General features: G+C 48.5%; 1 protein-coding gene across 1 annotated transcript in view; it reads left to right on the top strand.

Moving 5' to 3' along the window:
- The window catches only part of LCT (lactase), a 51371-nt gene extending 36068 nt beyond the window's left edge, over window positions 1–15303 (top strand). The window contains exons 10-17 of the mRNA XM_045825841.1: window positions 2237–2527; window positions 4332–4530; window positions 6052–6254; window positions 8452–8561; window positions 11732–11866; window positions 12777–13000; window positions 13782–14009; window positions 14652–15303. Of these exons, the coding sequence (XP_045681797.1) occupies window positions 2237–2527; window positions 4332–4530; window positions 6052–6254; window positions 8452–8561; window positions 11732–11866; window positions 12777–13000; window positions 13782–14009; window positions 14652–14869 (1608 nt within the window). The 3' untranslated portion in view covers window positions 14870–15303. The remainder of the gene's footprint in view (window positions 1–2236; window positions 2528–4331; window positions 4531–6051; window positions 6255–8451; window positions 8562–11731; window positions 11867–12776; window positions 13001–13781; window positions 14010–14651) is intronic.
- The last annotated feature ends 3246 nt before the right edge of the window (window positions 15304–18549 follow it).

The following is an 18549-nucleotide window of genomic DNA, read 5'->3' as shown; positions in this document are numbered from 1 at the left end:
TGCCAATCTGCTTTTCCCCCAGTTGTAACAACGAGAAATATCTCCAGACATCCATCAATTCTCCTAGGGGACAAAATAACCACAACTCCGTGGGGTTACCTATAGACACCAGAAGGGGTAGGGATTTTCTGGTTTAAGAATGTAGCAAGGCACAGGCTGCAGGCCTTGCTGGATTCTTAAACCCTATCCATACAAGGGCAGGGAGGTCTTGAGAACATTTTGGTCAACCCACATCTCGGATGATTAAACTGGTGTCAGTGAGCACCCGTTTCTGTTCTTATGGCAGTCAGCAGGCACAACTCACACCATTTGTGATGCTGGATATTCTAACTAGCTAAGTGTGGGGTACGACTCAAAGATGGGTGAGAAGTGCCTACAGAGCAGACTTTCTAAGTAGATGCCATCTGACTGTATTCTTTTTAAAACCTTTTATTTGGAAATCTTTTCAAACATAGAGAAAATTTGCAAAACTAGTAGAGGACTCCCACATACGATTCTCCCATATTCCTCAGCAATTAACTTTTACCATTTGCATTGCTCTCTCTCTTTCTGTATGTATATAATGTGTTTGTGTGTATGTATACATGCACATTATGTGTAGGTATATGAAGCTGACTCTATCACCTGAACAAGAAGATGTCTACCATGTTTCTCTACCATAAAATTAGTAAATATTTTGTAGTTGTAAGTAATTTATGGCAAGCTACTTGGAGACTATATAAATATCCTGTTCCTCATCAAATTTCACCCACTAGTTTTAGCAACCATGGATAATTTTTGCCTGTACCAATTATTACTATGATAGCTGACAAATGGTGATTTTCCAGTTTCATCACTCCTTTACACTTATGTGTCCATTCAACACAAAAGTCAAGCTTTGTCTTTTCTCCTATTTATTTATATTTTATCTATATGTAAATATATATTGCAATATAGCATCAGTATGGCCTCGCAAAGCCCTATTTTATTTAATGGGTGATACTTTTGCTCTCATTATGTGTTGAGATGCTCAAATGGACCCACATCTTCCCAGGCAGAGTGCCTTTTGGCCTGGCCCTGTGTTCTTCTGACATGGCCCATCATCCTCTGTGCACTTCTCTGATTCTTCCCACACAAGGTGTTCCTGGTTCACCTTGTCCTTTTCTGCCCCGGCCCTGTAATCAGCCATTTCTCTAATGATCCCTGGTTCCTTTTATTGGATAAAGCCATCTAGAAACTGAGATGTAGGCGCTAAGCGTGCTCACTGCTGCTGGTGCCATGACTTGTAGGCCCTCCGTGGACAGAGCCAGGAAGTATTTGTGTGCACACACACACGCACATACATGCACCTCCATGTGCTTCTGCATCCACCTTCACCTCTGTCAGCACACATGGATACTTCCAATTCCAACCCAGCTACGCAAGGTTAAGGCTAGCTTTCCTGGTTTCCATAGTTGCGGTGGTTTCTCCAACAGTGAGAAACCTAGCTCCTAACATCCTCAACATAGGCACTTACTTGCTCACCCCCTGCATTATTAACTAATCTCCCCAACACCGAGGCCTCTCCTCCACCCAGACCGCCCAGCCAGGGTGTGCGCCTGCCACTCTCACAGGGGCTGTGCCAGACGAGCCTTGGTAAAAATGCCACACTACCTTAGTTTCACACAGTCGCATAATCTCACACCACGTATACTGACATGTTTTAAAGTAAATTACAGAAATCGTACCTGTCAGACTAGCTAAGCTGGTAGCTAGTTGTTTGCCCAGTGGCTCATGGTCAGTTTCCCTGTAAGATAGGTGGGAGGACCAGAAAAGAGCTCAGAAAGTGACACATATCACTTAGATTTTTAATCAAATTCTGCCTCCACACCTGGCATCACCGGGATTTGTTTGGCCTTGACTGGGGTTGGGGTGCGTGGAACCATTCATTTAAAGTTTGAGGGAGCACCCACCATACACCAGACAGTGTTATGTTAACCAGTGGGGCACAAAGACGAAAGACACAACACCTAGACCTCACAGTCTTGTGGGAGGCCCGCCGGCGAGCGCATAGTTGCGTGATGCAGCGTGGCAGAGCCGCGAGGGCAGAAGCAGGCGCAGGAAGCCGTTGGAGTGTGGCAGTTGGAGGAAGGCCTCTGCGTGCTCCAGAGGAGATGGTGCAGACTTGCGTCCTGCCGGGGACTGTCCTGCTGGTAGAAAGGAACTCGTGAGGGCTTGACTGCAGGACTTAACTAGACCATTATCTTGTCATCTTGAGATCGAAGGTGCATGGAGAGCAGATGGCAAAGGACTCAGTATTTGGGACATGTTTTCTCACACACCACTGAATGTTGAGAACAACGACACCGGAGACGTGGCCTGCGACAGTTACCACAAGATTGCCGAGGACGTGGCTGCCCTGCAATACCTGGGCGTGTCCCACTATCGCTTTTCCATCTCCTGGTCTCGCATCCTCCCCGACGGAACCACCGCGTCCTTCAGCGAAGCGGGCCTGAACTACTACGTGCGGCTCATCGACGCGCTGCTGGCCGCCAGCATCCAGCCCCAGGTGAGGTGGGGCCAGGGCCAGGCCCATCCACGCAGGGGAGCCAGCTGGGCCAGGGAGCCCACTTACCTTGTAAACAAAAGCTGCTTCCAAATTTAATTTTTGAATTGTTAACAAGTTCACATGGAGAAGAATTCCAAAAGCATAAAGGGTCCTACACTGTAGATTTTCCTTCCGTCCCTGACCGCCAGCCACCCGGTTCCCCTTTCTGTGGGTGGCCACGCTTGCTAGGCTCTCATGTCCTCCTTCTGTGTGCGGGGCGGGTAGGCGTGCTATGTGCACGTATACTCCTTTCCCCCTCTCTTTTCACGGCGGTAAGATACTTGCTTTTATTGAACAATATATCTTACAGATATTTTCAAATCTATACATAGTTTCCTCATTTTTTTTTGTTATGTGGAATTGTCTGTACTTTATTCACTGATTACCCCCCTGTTCATGGGCACCTTCCCTATGACCTTTCTGCTCCTTTGCCATCACAGCCTGTACTCCGATGAGTGACCATAGACATACAGCCAAACACATGGAGAGTTTATCTGCAGGATACGGTCCTGGGGCAGAACTGCTGGGGCCAAAGTGTGTGTATTCTTAAGCCATGAGTTATTATGAGTAATACAGAAATTCATTTGTGTGCTTGCTCTGTGCTTGCCAAAATTGTAAAACGTGAGAGCCTAAGGACACATTTCCTTTCCCCGGGCCATATATGACGGAGTGCAGGGGGTACAAGTTCTATGAAGCTCGGTGTCCCCCTGTCGTGGCTGGAGATCAGGCACCATGGCAAGAGCACAGTCCCCACAGTACAGTGCCTTCCACCTGCCCCACCGCCACCTGGGGAAAGAGTGCCTTCGGGACTTCTCCTCACACTGATGGCGCTGCAGGAACCAACTGGCCCCAGAACAAGTGTGCTAGGTGTGGTGGGGGAGAAGGTGGCCGAGGGGCTGTCCTGCAGGACGCTGCCAACTGGGTGGACAATGAGGTTCATTACCTACCACACTTCAGAACAAGGTCAGAGAACACATGACTCGGGGAAAAATGGTTTTGTGCCTCTTGAGGGCACAGAGGCACGACAGAAGGGAGAAGTGCCTGGCCTGGGAGCTTTAGGGAGGTGTGGGTCTTGAATGAAGAGGAGCATTTGGATGGGGTGGCCATGAGAAGCAAGGGCATTTCAGGCAGAGGGAGAGACTTCGGCCTGGGCTGACAGTGGTTAGAGGCCCAGTGCAGACCCAGGACAGTGGGGACCGCAGCTTGGCCAAAGGGGGTGTGTGTGTCAAGGACTTCAAGGGGGAGGCAGAGAGACAAAGGCTACCCCATCAGAGTGGCCAGAGGAGCTTCCTCCCAGCAAAGAGTTCCCAGCTGCACAGGAGGAGCCTCCAGACACAGCAGAGGATGGCCTTGGGGTGTCCCTCTATAAGTAAAATGGCCCCGTCCTCCCAGGACCCTCAGGCTCTCAGGCTCTCAGCATTCTGTCCAGGCAGATCCTGACCCGAGCACACCCAGTGGGGGAGGAGGTGCCTCTTGCTCCCAGCCTCCAGGTGATTCCAGGCCAGGCAGCTCTCAGCACCTGCGCCCAGAGTGGGAGGTGCAAAGCTGAGAGCAGACTGAGGCTTCGCTGAGGCGATGTGCAGCTTTCTCGCTCTTCAAACTGCGGCCCTCCCCCCACACCGACCACCAGAGAGCCTTTGGGCCTTTTTTGTCTGATCCTGCGTTCTCAGCGTTGGCAGCAGACATTTGTGTTGGAGCGTGTACAGCACCAATGGCTTCCTATTTAAAGCAGGCTGATGGAACTGTGGATCTTACTTTCTCACAGGTGACCATTTACCACTGGGACCTGCCCCAGGCCCTCCAGGATGTTGGAGGCTGGGAGAATGAGACCATTGTACATCACTTTAAAGCGTATGCCAATGTGCTCTTCCAGAGGCTAGGGGACAAGGTGAAGTTTTGGATCACGCTAAATGAGCCCTTTGTCATCGCTTACAAGGGCTATGGCTATGGGACAGCCGCCCCAGGTAAGGTCCCAGACCCGACCTGTCAGCTCTTTGGAGAGTGGCATTCTTAGCTCCTGTAAGATGTGACATCAGGTAGCATCGGAGGAGGAGGAGGCCGGCAGAGCCCCATGGAAGTGCCGCAGAGTCCCTGTCTCCAGCTCAGGGCTGCCGAACGGGAGGCACATTTTCCCTCTGATGCCACTTTTGCTGAACGTGAATTTTGCGTGTCTGTGCCTCCGATGGCTTCATTTCTTTGCTCTGAGACTCTGATGTGCCTCAGATGGGAAGCTTCCTAAGTCAGGACACGGACTAATCGATGTAGGAAAGGACTATTCCTTCACTGGGCTACACAGGTCCACAATCTGTTTTCTGCACCTCCAGAAGCCCAAAGTTTTAGATCATTGGTCTGGCAGACCTGAGCTTGGCCTGACTCAAACTGACAGGAGGATGCTCGTGGTCTTTACTCCACTGAAGTTCTGCTGTAGGCGCGTCAGTGCCCCTGCTTTACAGAGAGCTGCTCTAGGCCCGGCTCAGGTGACATGTAAACACATCACATACAATTTCATACTTTTCTAAGACAAAAAAACAACAACTTTTTGTTCCCAAACACATTTGACCCTAAATGCTTTGAGTAAGGGATTGTGGACCTGCCTTCACCCCTTCAGAACCATTCAGTTTCCCTGTTCTCTGGTTCTGAGCAGAAGAGAAATTGTGCTCATCTGTGAGATCCTCCTCGTCATGTGTGAAAGCTGGCATCGCGGGGAGGTTTGGAATCGCTACCAGATGTATCTGCTGTGCGTCCTTGTTGGCACTGTGGTTTACCATTCCTTCAACACATGACAGGGGCCTCCTAACGTTGGTTTTCAAGGAAGCTCAGTCAGCTGCTTCCATCAGCCATGTTCTCCAACCTTTCCTTTCACAGTGGGTTCCCCTGACAGTGCCAGGAGGTCACCTCCAGGGGCAACTCTCCTGGGTGCTTTCCCTGAGATGTAGGAGCCACTCTTTGGAGGAGGGATACCAAAGCCCCACATTTATCCAGTACCTTGTCTTTGCAGACAGTGCTGCTTGGAGCTCCACACACACTATTTTACTTCCTTCTCCCAAGAACTCTCAATCGCAAGTTGTGCAGAAGAAAAACCCGAAAGGCAGAAATACTCAGCCCAAGTTGCCTGGCCACTATTAAGCAATGGAGCCAGGATTTTTTAAAAGGTTTTATTTATTTATTCTTAGAGAAAAGAGAAGGGAGGGAGAAAGGGAGAAACATCAATATGCGGTTGCCTCTCATGCGCCCCTTACTGGGGACCTGGCCCGCAACCCAGACATGCGCCCTGACTTGAAATTGAACTGGCGATCTTTTGGTTCTCAGGCTGGCACTGAATCCACTGAGCCACACCAGCTGGGCTGGAGCCAAGATTTAAATGAACTCTTCCTAATATTGAAATCTGCATTCTTCCTCCCAAACTCCCAGTGGGCGTCTACAGGCAGAAAGTGACACTGTTGGCCACATTGCGTCTTTCCTGACATGTATGTGTGTGTTCCCAGGAATCTCTGTTAGGCCTGGCACTGGCCCCTACGTTGCTGGCCACAACCTAATAAAGGCGCATGCCGAGGCCTGGCACCTGTACAATGACATGTACCGCTCCAGACAAGGTGGCACGATTTCCATCACCATCAGCAGCGACTGGGCTGAACCCAGAGACTCCTCCAACCAGGAGGATGTGGAGGCAGCCAGGAGATACGTCCAGGTCTGTTTTCCCTCTGGGCATTGTTTGTACTCTCCGCCGTTTCCCTTCCTGTCTAATGGAAAGAGAATTAGAAAGCAAAACTAGAGTTTAGGATCTAGGCCCTATTTTGCTGTTATCTGATTTTGTGAACTTGGTAATATCACCTGATATTTTTGGACCTTAGTTTTCTGTGAAGCGGAGATGACCTACCTCCCTTATCGGTAGGTCATCTCCACTGTGACACAAGTTTTGCTGTGATGAAAATTTTGGGGGGTTATTGTTTAGGTTTTAAAAAATTATTTGTACTTGTAGTTCTTGCTTGGTATAATATTGGCTTGAAGCTAACAGAAATTCTCTCTTCAAATGTCAGGTTTGACAGCGGTAGTTAATAGAAGTGGGCTGCAATGCCACACTCAACCTCTAGGTGTCACCATCTAATTTTATTTCCTCAGCTTAAGCACTCCTTAAGGTTGGGAACTTGAGACTCTGTGAAACTCATCGGTGCCCCTAACTTTCCAATTCCATGAGTTTAACATAAGCACGTGCGTCTTTTGGTCATGGAATTTCTCTCCCAGGAGGCAGAGACACTAGTAACCAGGTGCCGACAAAATGACCCCCCCCGCCGTTTAGTCTGGGCCCTGACAAGAGAAGAGAGAAAACCATGGCCGGCTCACAGCACAGCGTTTCCCTGGCCCCTGTTAATACCTCTGAAGAGGTTACAAGGCACCCTCTCCCATGTTTCCGCGTCAGGAAAGCAAGCAAGGGTCCCTCCACACTGGTCCGCATGTTCGGCTCTGCGGAGGAGCCCGCACACCACGGCATTCGGAGGGGCTACCAAGGGCCTTGGTTTGCCCCACTTGTGTTCACAAAACAACCTGGCAAAGGCAGTCAGATTAATAAATGAAAATAAAAGCTTGATCTTCCTGTTTGCTAGCCAGCTCGGGAAAAAGTCTTAGGACAAAATTAGTGCATCACTCTCTTCCGACTCACAGAATATATTGAATTAGAGTAATACTTCGTTGTCTGAAATCAAAACCCGAAACCGCAGAAAATGTTAGACTGTAGTCTCATCTGACCGAGACACCTGCTGGTGAACTGAAAAACTGCAGCCCAGGAGTTTTGGATAGGACACACATCCTCTAGTAAAATCAGCGTCTGTGGAAGGGTCCGCTGTTTTCTCAGCACCCACGGAAGCCTCTTTGATCAGAGTGTGTTCCCAGCCTCACCTCTGACTGAGAAGGCAAGGCCTACAGTTGGGGCATCGGCTAGCGAGTAAGGGGAGGATATGGGGAGATAGAAGAAGCCTCTCAAGACCCCAGCATTGTAGCATTTGGGTGCCTTTAAGGTAAGGGTGGCCTAGACCTCATTCAAGAAAAGAGATACAAAATTCCCGCTCTAGGAATCCGATGCCCAAGAAAAGCCATCCTTTGCCTGGCTGCTGGGACAGCCTTGCAGCTCAGCCCTCCCCAGAAAGTTCTGGGTGAGCCCTAGGCTTGATGATGGGGAAGGACCTCTTCTGTGGTGAGAGAGGGAACTGCAGCCTGGAGGCTTGTGGGGTCTGCCTGCCTTCTTCAGACCCTCCTAAGAGCAGCACTGGCTGAGCCCTGGGCTCAGTCCAGTGCATCGCCCCTCCAGCTGCCCTCAGTGAGATCACAGCTCAGCAGAGCAGAGGAGGTGAAGACACCTTTGGGCACTGAAGCTACCACATGCAAACAGCCGTGGAGATGGGAGTTTAACAATGGGATTTGGAAAACAAGCAAAACAGAAACAGACTCATGGAGACAGAGAACATTTTGACAGTTGCCAGATGGGAGGGGTGGGGGTAGGTAGAAAAGGGGAATGGATTAGGAAGTACAGCTTGGTAGCTACAGAACAGTCGTGGGGATGTAAAGTCAGCATAAGGAGTATAGTCAATAACTATATATGGTGTCAGAGGGGTACGAGATTTATTAGGGTGATCGCTTCATAAGATATAGAAATGTCTAATCATAGGGTCGTACACCTGAAACTAATATCATATATCAACTGTAAATTAAAAATTAAAAATTAATAAAGTGGCAACCACCGAATACCTCCCTCCCCCAAAACAATGGGATTTCAGAAGAATGTGAAGGGTGGGGGGGCAGTGGTCTGGGGTCAGTGACTTCTGAGCAGGTACGTCTCCAGCTGTGCCCACTGTTAATGCTGAGGCTGACTGTCCCCCCAACCCCACCTGCAGTTTATGGGAGGCTGGTTTGCACACCCTATTTTCAAGAATGGAGATTACCATGAAGTGATGAAGACCCGGGTTCGTGACAGGAGCTTGGCCGAAGGCCTCAGCAAGTCTCGGTAAGGTCCTGGTGCCCACACACTCAGCCAGGAGAGGGTCGAGGGAAGTCTGGTCTGCGGGGTTGAGCGGAGACTCCTGGGTGGACAGCACAGTGGTGAGAGTGGTTGCTGGGGTCAGACAGGTGTGACAGAGGTAAGTTACTGTACCTCTGAGCTTCCTTGCTCACTCAGGAGATTAAACGTGATTGTGTTTGTGAAGCTCTTAGCCCAGGACCTGGCACTGCTCTGTGCCTGACAAAAGACAGTTGCTATTACTATTATTCTTCAGAACATCCAGAAAATCTATCTGTAGGGTACCCACTTATCAACCCACTACCTTACCCCAAGGACAAATGCCCCAGCACATCCCATCCCACCCCATCACGTATGAGGGAATGTGGATAGCAGTGGGTGATAGCCAGAGGGTGCTTTTTGTCATTTGGCCAGCAGGTGGTAGTGGTTTGCCATCCTGCGTCCTGGCTCATCCCTCCCTGTCAAGGCGGTAATAGCAACATCAACAACAGCTAACTTGTATTCATCTTCTATTGGTACTTCTACTCCTATTTAATGATGAGGCACAAATAGGAGAGCAAGATCATCCAGCTACTAAATGATGGAGCTGAGATATGAAACCAGGCTGGCTGGTTCCAGGGCCCACATGTGGTTTGCATCACCCAGCCAGGATTAGAGGTGCGGTATGTGGATGAGGACGGAATGACCTGGCCTTATGGAAACAGCCACAAGCTCCAAGGTAGCTCACGTAACCATAGCTCAAAAGGCCTTTGAGTCTTTCCATCAAACTACTCCATATAGCCCAGCTGTAAGGATGAAGTAATCCAGTCCCCGCCCTCACAGCACACATCCTGGCCTGGTGAGGCCAAGTCTCACTGAGCAGGCTGTGCCTGAAGGTCTCACCAGCCGACTCTGGTCTCCCACGAGCAATGCACTCCAGCCAATCGACACAACTTTGCTGAGTGCCCGGGTCAGGTCAGGGCCCAGCCTGGCCCAGCAGAGGCCTCGTAAAGGGAAGCTTCCAAGTCTTGTTCCCCAAGTTGCCAACACACCAGCTGGGAGGCAAGTAACCTTCCCTGCTCCATGGCAGGCTGGGTGGACCCAAGGGACTTCACGACGAAGCAGGACATAAGCTGCACTGGGCCTTGACAATGAACAGCACGTGGGAGAACCAGGGGCATTCCATCCCAGGGCAAGGGTGCTAGCATGGCCCGGCGGTAAGGAATGAGTGGGGCATGTGCAGCTGAGGACAGGGGGACTGGCCTGGTGACAGGGAGGGGCCAAGGGCCTGGAGGCCAGGTAGAGGGACTCAGCTTGGACATCCTCGTGGGCCCTCAGGAGCCACTGCTGACTCTGTGCAGGGGAGTGAGGGGCGTGATGGGACTGGGCTTTACTGCTCTCCCAGCTGTTTCAGAAGCCTCAGGAGAGGAAGGTTTCGATCTCTCAGGTTAATGGTAGGAGGAAGGTCAAGATGAGGGCATCAGATGCCTAAGCAGGGACTCTCTAGGCAACCCTAAACTAGCAGCCCCAGGTGTCCCTGTCGGAAGGCGCATGCAGCCAGGTCAGGCTGGGAGGAGCCTGTCAGTCTGCACAGAAGTGCGCACGAATCCGATGTTATGGGGCAGTCTCAGAGCACTCGAAGAAAGCTCCAGCAGATGTTTATTTTTAAAAAGAACAGTAAAGTCACGTGAGCAGAAAAGTTCAAATCTTTCAAGTTCAACAAACGTAATTCATAAAAATATTTCCCCTACTAATAAGGGTAAACTTTGGAAAAAGAGGCCAGCCTAAACAAACCACAACAAAGCGGAGTAATTTATAAAGGGCAGATCATGGAAACACAAATTATAAGATATTACAGCTTTAAGGCTTAGTCTTAAGATTTGTACCTCAGATGTGTTCTTGATTTTGAAATAGTAACTATCAGACACTGCATATTAATTTGTGAAGGAAATAAAAGCGTTGTGTGTATGTCTGGAAGGAGAGGTTTATAAAAAAGTAATTGTAGTTTCATTTGGTTGATGCGAGAGACCTGGTTCTTCTTGCTGACGCATGTAAAGAATTACAGATCAGCAAATCTAGTAGTATGTAATCAGTTTATTAGTGGCCCGTTCCCATGGAAGAGAACAGGACTGGGTAGAGTAGGGGGTGAAAGGCAAAGTTTCAGGGCAAAGCAGGGAGGCAAGAGTAAGAGCGGCTTGAGACTGCTCCCCCAGGTAGCCTGAGGCCCGGTGCCCTAGAGCCAAGAGTGTCAAGAGCACCCCAAACCCCAGAGTCCTTTGTTCTGAGGACTTATATAGCTGGTGGGACAGGAGAAAATGTTACATATTGATTAGTAGGTAAATGTGATGCCAGCTTTCCTGGGGGAATGTGACTACCCAAACTTAGGTGTGTGGGGGTCTGTTAGCCCAAATCCTTATCTTGCTCCAGACCCCATTTGTTCATCTTGTTGTAAAACAAATACCTGACAGGAGACAGTTAATTAAAGTTGGGGCAGTTACCCAAGTTATTTATGGGCTCCTTCTGTAAGCATCAGGGACTCCCTTGTAAAACAGATAGTGACCAGAGGTAGACAATTAACCAAAGTTGTTTTATGGGCTCTTCTTCAGGCACCGGGGACCCTCTCCCACATTCAGGCCTTGGAATGAAAGCACAGTTTCAAGGCTTTCGTTCCCAGAGAGTGGAAACGTTACATAGAATTTCAAGGACTTCCCTTCTTTTTTGCTCACATAGGGATGTTGGAACACCTGGCGATATTATCAGACCAGGCTCAGGACTGCTGAGTTAGCGTATGAGACATGTCTCCTTTCTCCTCCCTGTCTCAGTTTACTATTTATTCTACCTAATTGGTAAAAGGTGTTTCCTGGAAACCAGGGTGCTAGATGCTGACCTGTAACAGTATTGCAGTCTCAGAGTTCTTCCTATGCTGTCTCCTGCCTCAGTTTTGCCAATAGGAAGTGAGAGAGGGCCTTGTAACAACAGAGGGAGGTGAGGTTTGTGGACTGGTAGAAGGAGCCTCAGGCACTTTCCAGCAACAGCGGAAAGGGCCTTTCCTTGCTCCCGGCCAGCTGCACCCTAGTCACCTGTGGTTTACCCAGCTCCCAACTCTGCCCCAGGACATTCTCCTCCCAAAGCGTGACCCTGCCCGAAGCCCCACACCCTCAATGGCTCCTTCCGCCCAGGCTCCCGGAGTTCACGGAGAGTGAGAAGAGGAGGATCAAAGGCACCTATGACTTCTTTGGGTTCAATCACTACACCACCGTCCTGGCCTACAATCTCGACTATGACTCTGGGATCTCCTCCTTTGATGCAGACAGGTAAGACGGCCAGCAGGGCCACCTAGAACATCTTTGGAAAAGACAGTAAGTTGCACGGCCTCAGAAAACCACCTCCTGGTGCATCCTGGGGTTTTGTAGATGAGCCCCGTCTCCTGAGATACCTCATCAAACCCCATCACGTGACAGTAGTAGTGCAGCCTCGGGATTCCAAGATGCTGCTCGTTGAGATGGACATGCTTGGAGTCTTTAAATCATGTTTTTGAGATAAACCTTTTCCTTTTTTGTCAAATTTGTTTTACTTTTCAGATGTATTTCAGTTAAAACAACAGTAAGGGCTTTTTTACTCCTTATCTAAATAACTGGTCTTTATTTGAAATGTATGACTCTGCAGACCTTTGAGCTACTCTGCCTCCCCCAGCAGGCGTGCCTTCGGCACAAGCTGTTGCCTTCCATCTTTCACTGTAGACAGAGGCAGGGTCTTGGGCCCTTGAAGCGGCCCCGCCTACTGCTCCCTGTCATCGCACAAATGGCTCGGTGCCTGTGGCACTGACCAGATGCAGGCGACTCAGGGAAGCCCATTCTCTGAGGACATGAAGCTCACACCCTGCTGGAGACTGGGGCCAGGGAACCCAGTGCCCCTTCACATCTAGTGTGAGGTGCGTCCACACCGAGCCCAAGGAGCGCCAGCCCCCACGCTGGACAGTGCCAGTGCACACGTGGGAAGCTAGAACGTGGCTGAGGTGGCTTTCCTGTTACACCAGCACTGAGTAGTGCAGCCAGAACTTATGAAAAGAGAATGTGAGGCAATGTGACTGTCCTGGGTTTACTTATGACTTTCAAGTCTAGACAAAACCTAAGGTTCTTCCTAATACAAATCCTGTTTTGTCTTTAGTGCAAAGGGCCTCTGGGGATTTAAAAAACAAGACTAACCTCATGTTTGAACTGGTAGGGGAGTTGCCTCCATCCCAGATCCCTCTTGGCCAGACTCTGGCTCCTCCTGGCTGAAGATGACCCCTTTTGGCTTCCGGAGGATCCTGAACTGGTTAAAAGAGGAGTACAACAACCCCCCGATTTACGTAACAGAGAATGGAGTGTCCCAACGGGGGGAAGTAAGCCTCAACGACACTGCGCGGATCTACTACCTCCGCAGCTACATCAACGAGGCACTCAAAGGTATGGCAGGCCTATCCCTCTACCTGCGCCCCCTACCTGCACCCCTTTCACTGAGCCGACATCTGTCACTGTCTGCACTTAAGGTGGCACTCAATCCACGCACCCCCACAATAAGAAAGGTGAGGCATCTGACTCCTGTTGGGTTTAGCTGTTCTCTGAGTTTTTTCCTTCCTAAATTTAAGCTCAGCAGACAAATCCAGTTGTCCATTGCAGCCAGACCTGAGTTCCTGGCCTAAACCAGGCTTTGTTCTCCTGGGTCCTCACTGACAGCCCCTGCCCCCGAACCGCAGTGCCCTCCTGGGAACAGTTTGCGCGCAGGGGCCAGGAGGAGCGGGCTGGGCGGGGTTGGTGTCTGCAGGGCCTTTTGCTCCCCAAGCAAAAGTCTAAGATCCTCAGCTCAGTGGAACTGGGGATGAGATGGTAATGCTGGTAAAAGAGGATGAGCAATGCAGCAGTGAAAACAATTAGGAAATCCCCTTCCAGCTCCAATCTTTTCCAAGGGCCATTTACTGTCTGTAAAAGGGAGCACTGGTCTGCCCATGTTTCTGACTCCCTGAAAGGGCCTTTCTAGGAAGATGCTGATGGTGCTACAGCTCCATCCGCAGACAGCCAGATACCAAATGCTGCATGCAATGGATGGGCAGGTTTCTCAAAAAGCTAAAAAGCTCCCCTTGACCTGCAGGTGGGAACTGGGGGAGCACCCGGGCAGGCAGGGCCTCAGTGGGCCTGGTGGGAAGAGGTCGTACACAGGAAACTCATGCCGGGGCTTCTGTTTGGACAGCTGTGCAGGATAAGGTGGACCTCCGAGGATACACTGTTTGGAGTGTGATAGACAACTTTGAGTGGGCCACGGGCTTCTCGGAGAGGTTTGGCCTACATTTTGTGAACTATACTGACCCTTCTCTGCCAAGGATTCCCAAAGCGTCAGCCAAGTTCTACGCCTCTGTAACCCGGTGCAATGGCTTCCCGGACCCGGCCGCAGGCCCACACCCTTGTCTCCAGCCACACGGTGAGCTGTAGCTCTGGGGTGGACTAAAGCAGAGGGTGAGAGGTGAGAGGAGCCGTTTTCAGTAATTTCTTCTAGTTTGTTCCCTTCCTCTCAGCCTCTCCATTCCCTCATTCATTCAACAGATATTATTTTTTTTAGTGTTCTTAGGATGGGACAGAACAACTAACAGGGTTAATGCTACACTTACAAACTAGGCCCCGGTCTGGGAATAGCTGGTCTAGTTTTGTCCCACCGAGCACTAGCCTGCTGTGTGACGTTGAGCAAGAAACCAGGCAAATGTTCTGGGCTGATGTGAGGATCAAATGTAACAACTGAAAAAACAGTGCCTGGCATAATGTAAGATGCCCAACATTTGTTGAGTGACCGAAAAAATATGTACTATACAAACGTAAGAGACAGTCATCCCATTTAAATTACATTCTAATTGCTGATAGAGATGTTTAAGAACTAAAACTACTTAACTTCATTCAGAGGCTCATAATTCAGTAAAAGGGATACACATCTCAGCGAAATGCTCACTCTGGGTGCCTGTATACAACCTCTCTGTTCCAAGGATCTAGCTGGGACTTACTGTAGGTTAACATAGGTCCCATAACCACGTCTGCACTAGTGTGGAAACTGCATTCTGTTGTCTTTTCCTAGATGCTGGACCCACCATCAGCCCCAGCAGAGAAGAAGTTCAGTTCCTGGGGCTAGCACTAGGCACGACAGAAGCCCAGACAGCTTTGTACACACTGTTTTCTCTTGTGCTTCTGGGAGCCTGTGGTGTGGGATTGCTGTTGTACAAGCACTGCAAGCACTCCAGGCAAGGAAGAACACAACCAGACCCACAGGAATTGAGCCCCATTTCCTCATTCTGACCACAAGTTAACACCTCCTCCAGTTCTGCAAAATAACCCAGGTTTCTTTGTATGCCTTTGCCACCCACAAAACTCCTCAGGATTTTATATTCTTCCCATACCAAGCTTCTTCATAAAGCCTTTCTGTAGTGTGAGAGTCTAATCTTAAAGGATTTCAGGTCCCTGATTAAAATAGAAGTATCTGAACCTTGCCCCAGTAGCAGGAATTCATTTGGGCATTAAAAGACCCTGCAACTGGCTGTTGTGGAAATGTGCAGATACTGAACTCATCTAGTGCTTTTGTGAGCCACTTGATTTAACTTAACTGAGCAGTTTCAAGTTTAAGAGATTTTAAAGATAGAAACAGGAGCAAAAAGCATAGGAACCTTTTTTTGGTGAAATGAACTCCACTGCATACATGGACTGCAATATCATCCTCTGCCCTCTCCCAGATCCCTCCCAGCCCGTACCTTGTGTTGTTTCTTAGAAAATAAAAATAGTACTGTTAACTGTGTCCTATCCCCTGGATGACTCTCCTTGAGAAAGTAGGTTCTACAGAAGTGACACAGCCACACAAGCCATTTGGGGTATCTAAGCTTTCCCACCAGACCAAGGCTTTCTGCTTTTTATATACACTCCCCAGGGCACAGAAACCATAACAAAGGGATGACCTGTGAATCGTTTATTCCAACCACCGCCACCTTTTATGTCCTTCCTGCTCTGCCACTTGCAGGCAGAGTTTTAAGGACCCAAGTATGGCCTTCAAGGCCCATGCGATCTTACCTTGGTTCACTTAGCCTGTTTCCCTTGTTCCTCTCTCAATCTAAACTGCATCTAAGCCCTTGACTATTCCACGCTCCTCTGTGTCTTTGCAAATACTATTGCTTCTGCCTAGGATGCCCTTTCTTCGGAAAAATGCTTTAAGTCTCAGCTCAAATATGTATTTTCCCCCTGGGGAAAGCTGCCCTGAATTCCCATAGGCAGACACTACTTCGACTTTGCTTGTGAATACCCCCTATGACCACATTACACTGGAATTGAAAATTACCCTACTATCAGCTTCTTGAGGTCAAAGGACCATGTCTCACCATCTCTAGCAAGCACGTTTTGGAGACAGGGCCCAGAATGCACACCTGCCCCTTCTGTGTGTTTGTTCACAAAACATATCTGAGTAGTGGTGGGAGCACAGAAATTAATGTGGCCTCATCAATTTCCCCTACAATGTGCTGATGAGACCGTCTGAGTGAGAAACACTTAACTTATTTGGTCTATGTGTCCTTTCTAGATATCTGTGAGTTTTTTTTTTTTTTTAAACAAAGAGTGGGCCCTGGCTGGGTAGCTTACTTGGTTAGAGTATTGTCCCAATGTGCCAAGGTCAAGGGGTCGATTTCCAGTTAGGGCACATACATGAAGCAACCAATGAGGGCATAATCAGGTGGAACAACACATTGATGTTTCTTTTCTCTCCACTTCCTTTCTCTAAAATCAATAAATTAAAAAAAAATTTAAGTAAGTTTCAGGACTTCTTGTCAAGATAGCAGAATAAGTAAATGCTGGGCTCACCTCCTCCCATAACCACACACAAAAAAATTATAACTATAGACTTCCAGTCAAGATGGAGGCACAGGTAGACATGCTTCGCTTCCTTGCACAATAATAAGGATCACAACTAAACTCAAAACAAAAAAACCACCAGAAATGCCAGAAAATCGAACTGAATGGAAGTTCAACCATCAATGATTTAAAGCAGCCACATTCATCTACACGGGTCGGAGGGATGGAGATGGGCAGCTGGGGTGGAGAGGACATGGTGTGGCAGTGGCGAGGCAGCAGCCAGCAGAACGGGCAGTCCCATGGTTCATATGTGGTAGGTAAAGATTGGGAAAGATACCTGGGGAGCCAGTGATCCCAGCCACAGGCCAGACCATGCAGCCCACGGTTCCAGCAATGGGAAATAAAGCCTCGTAACTTCTGGTTATAAAAACCTGTGGGGGTTGGGGTGGTAGAAGAAACTGCCGATCTCTCAGGAAAGTCCATTTAAAAAGCCCATACATTCTTAGAACATATGCAAACCCACCTCTCTGGGAACCAACACCAAGGCAACAGCTAGAAAGATACCAGTGGCATAGGGGAAGTGGGGGAAGTGACTGGAAATGGGGAGAGTACCGATGCAAGCCTCCAGCAGCCAGGCAGCAGCACTGTCCACTCTCTGACCTCTCTCCCACATACAGAGCCACAAAGTGGTGAAGCAGGTTGCCCCACCCTGGCAAATACCTAAGGCTCCACCTCCATACAACTTAACAGGTGTGCTAAGATAGGGAGTCAAACCAGCTCTACCTAATACACAGAAACAAACACAGGGAGGCTGCCAAACTGAGGAGACAAAGAAACACAGCTCAAATGAAAAAAATAGAACAAAACCCCAGAAAAAGAAATAAATGGAATGGAGAGAGCCAACTTGTCAGATGCAGTGTTCAAAACACTGGTTATCAGGATGCTCAGAGAACTCAATGAGTATGACAAATGCATAAGGGAAGAAATGAAGGCTAAACTAAGTGAAATAAAGGAAAATCCACAGGGAACAAACAGTGAAGGGAAGGAAGCCAGGGTTCAAATCAGCAATTTGGAACATAAGGAAGAAATAAATAGTCAACCAGAACAGAATGAAGAAACAAGAATTCAGAGAGAGGGAGAAAGACAGAGAGAGACAGAGAGAATGAGAAAATAAGAAGACTTGGACATCTCCTAAAGTGCCAACATCAGGATCACATGGGTGCTAGAAGGAGAAGAGGAAGAGCAAGAAATTGAAAACTTATTTGAAAAAAAAAAGAAAAGAAAACTTCTTTAATTTGCTGAAGGAAACAGACATACAAGTCCAGGAAACATATAGTCTCAAACAAGTTGGACCGAAGAGGAATACACGGAGACACATCATAATTAAAATGCCAAAGGTTAAAAATAGAGAATCTTAAAAGTAGCAAGAGAAAGCAGATAGTTACCTACAAAGGAGTTCCCATTATGCTGTCAGCTGATTTCTCAAAAGAAACTTTGCAGACAAAAAGGGACTGGAAAGAAGTATTCAAAGTGATGAAAAGCAAGGACTTACAACCTAGATTACTCTATCCAGCAAAGCTACCATTTAGAATGGAAGGGCAGATAAAGTGTTTCCCAGATAAGGTAAAACTAAAGGAGTTTATCACCACCAAGCCCTAATTATATGAAATTTTTTGTATTTATTTTTTATAGATAGAGGGAAAGGGAGGGAGATAGGGAAAGAAACATCAATGTGTGGTGCCTCTCACATGCTCCTACTGGGGACCTGGCCCACAACCCAGGCATGTGCCCTGACTAGGGATTAAACTAGTGACCCTTTGGTTCGCAGGCCATGCTCGATCCACGGAATTACACCAGCCAGGGCAAAATGTTAAAGGGACTTATTTAAGAAAAAGAAGATCTAAACTATGAACAGTAGAATGACAACAAATTCACAACTACCAACAACTGAATCTAAAAAACAAAAACATAGCAAACTAGAACAGGAACAGAATAATAGATATGGAGATGATTTGGAGGATTGGTCATCAGGGGGAGGGGGAAGGGTGTAAGGGGGGAAAGATACAGGGATTAAGCATAATTGGTAGGCACAAAATAGACAGGGGGATGTTAAGAATAGTATAGGAAACGGAGAAGCCAAAGAACCT

The sequence above is a fragment of the Phyllostomus hastatus genome, unplaced genomic scaffold (assembly GCF_019186645.2).
Source record: "Phyllostomus hastatus isolate PE091 unplaced genomic scaffold, TTU_PhHast_1.1 phas_scaffold_60, whole genome shotgun sequence".
In the NCBI taxonomy this organism is placed as follows: Eukaryota; Metazoa; Chordata; class Mammalia; order Chiroptera; family Phyllostomidae; genus Phyllostomus; species Phyllostomus hastatus.
The sequence above is the reverse complement of the archived record's forward strand: the minus strand, read 5'-3'. Positions and strand labels throughout refer to the sequence as shown.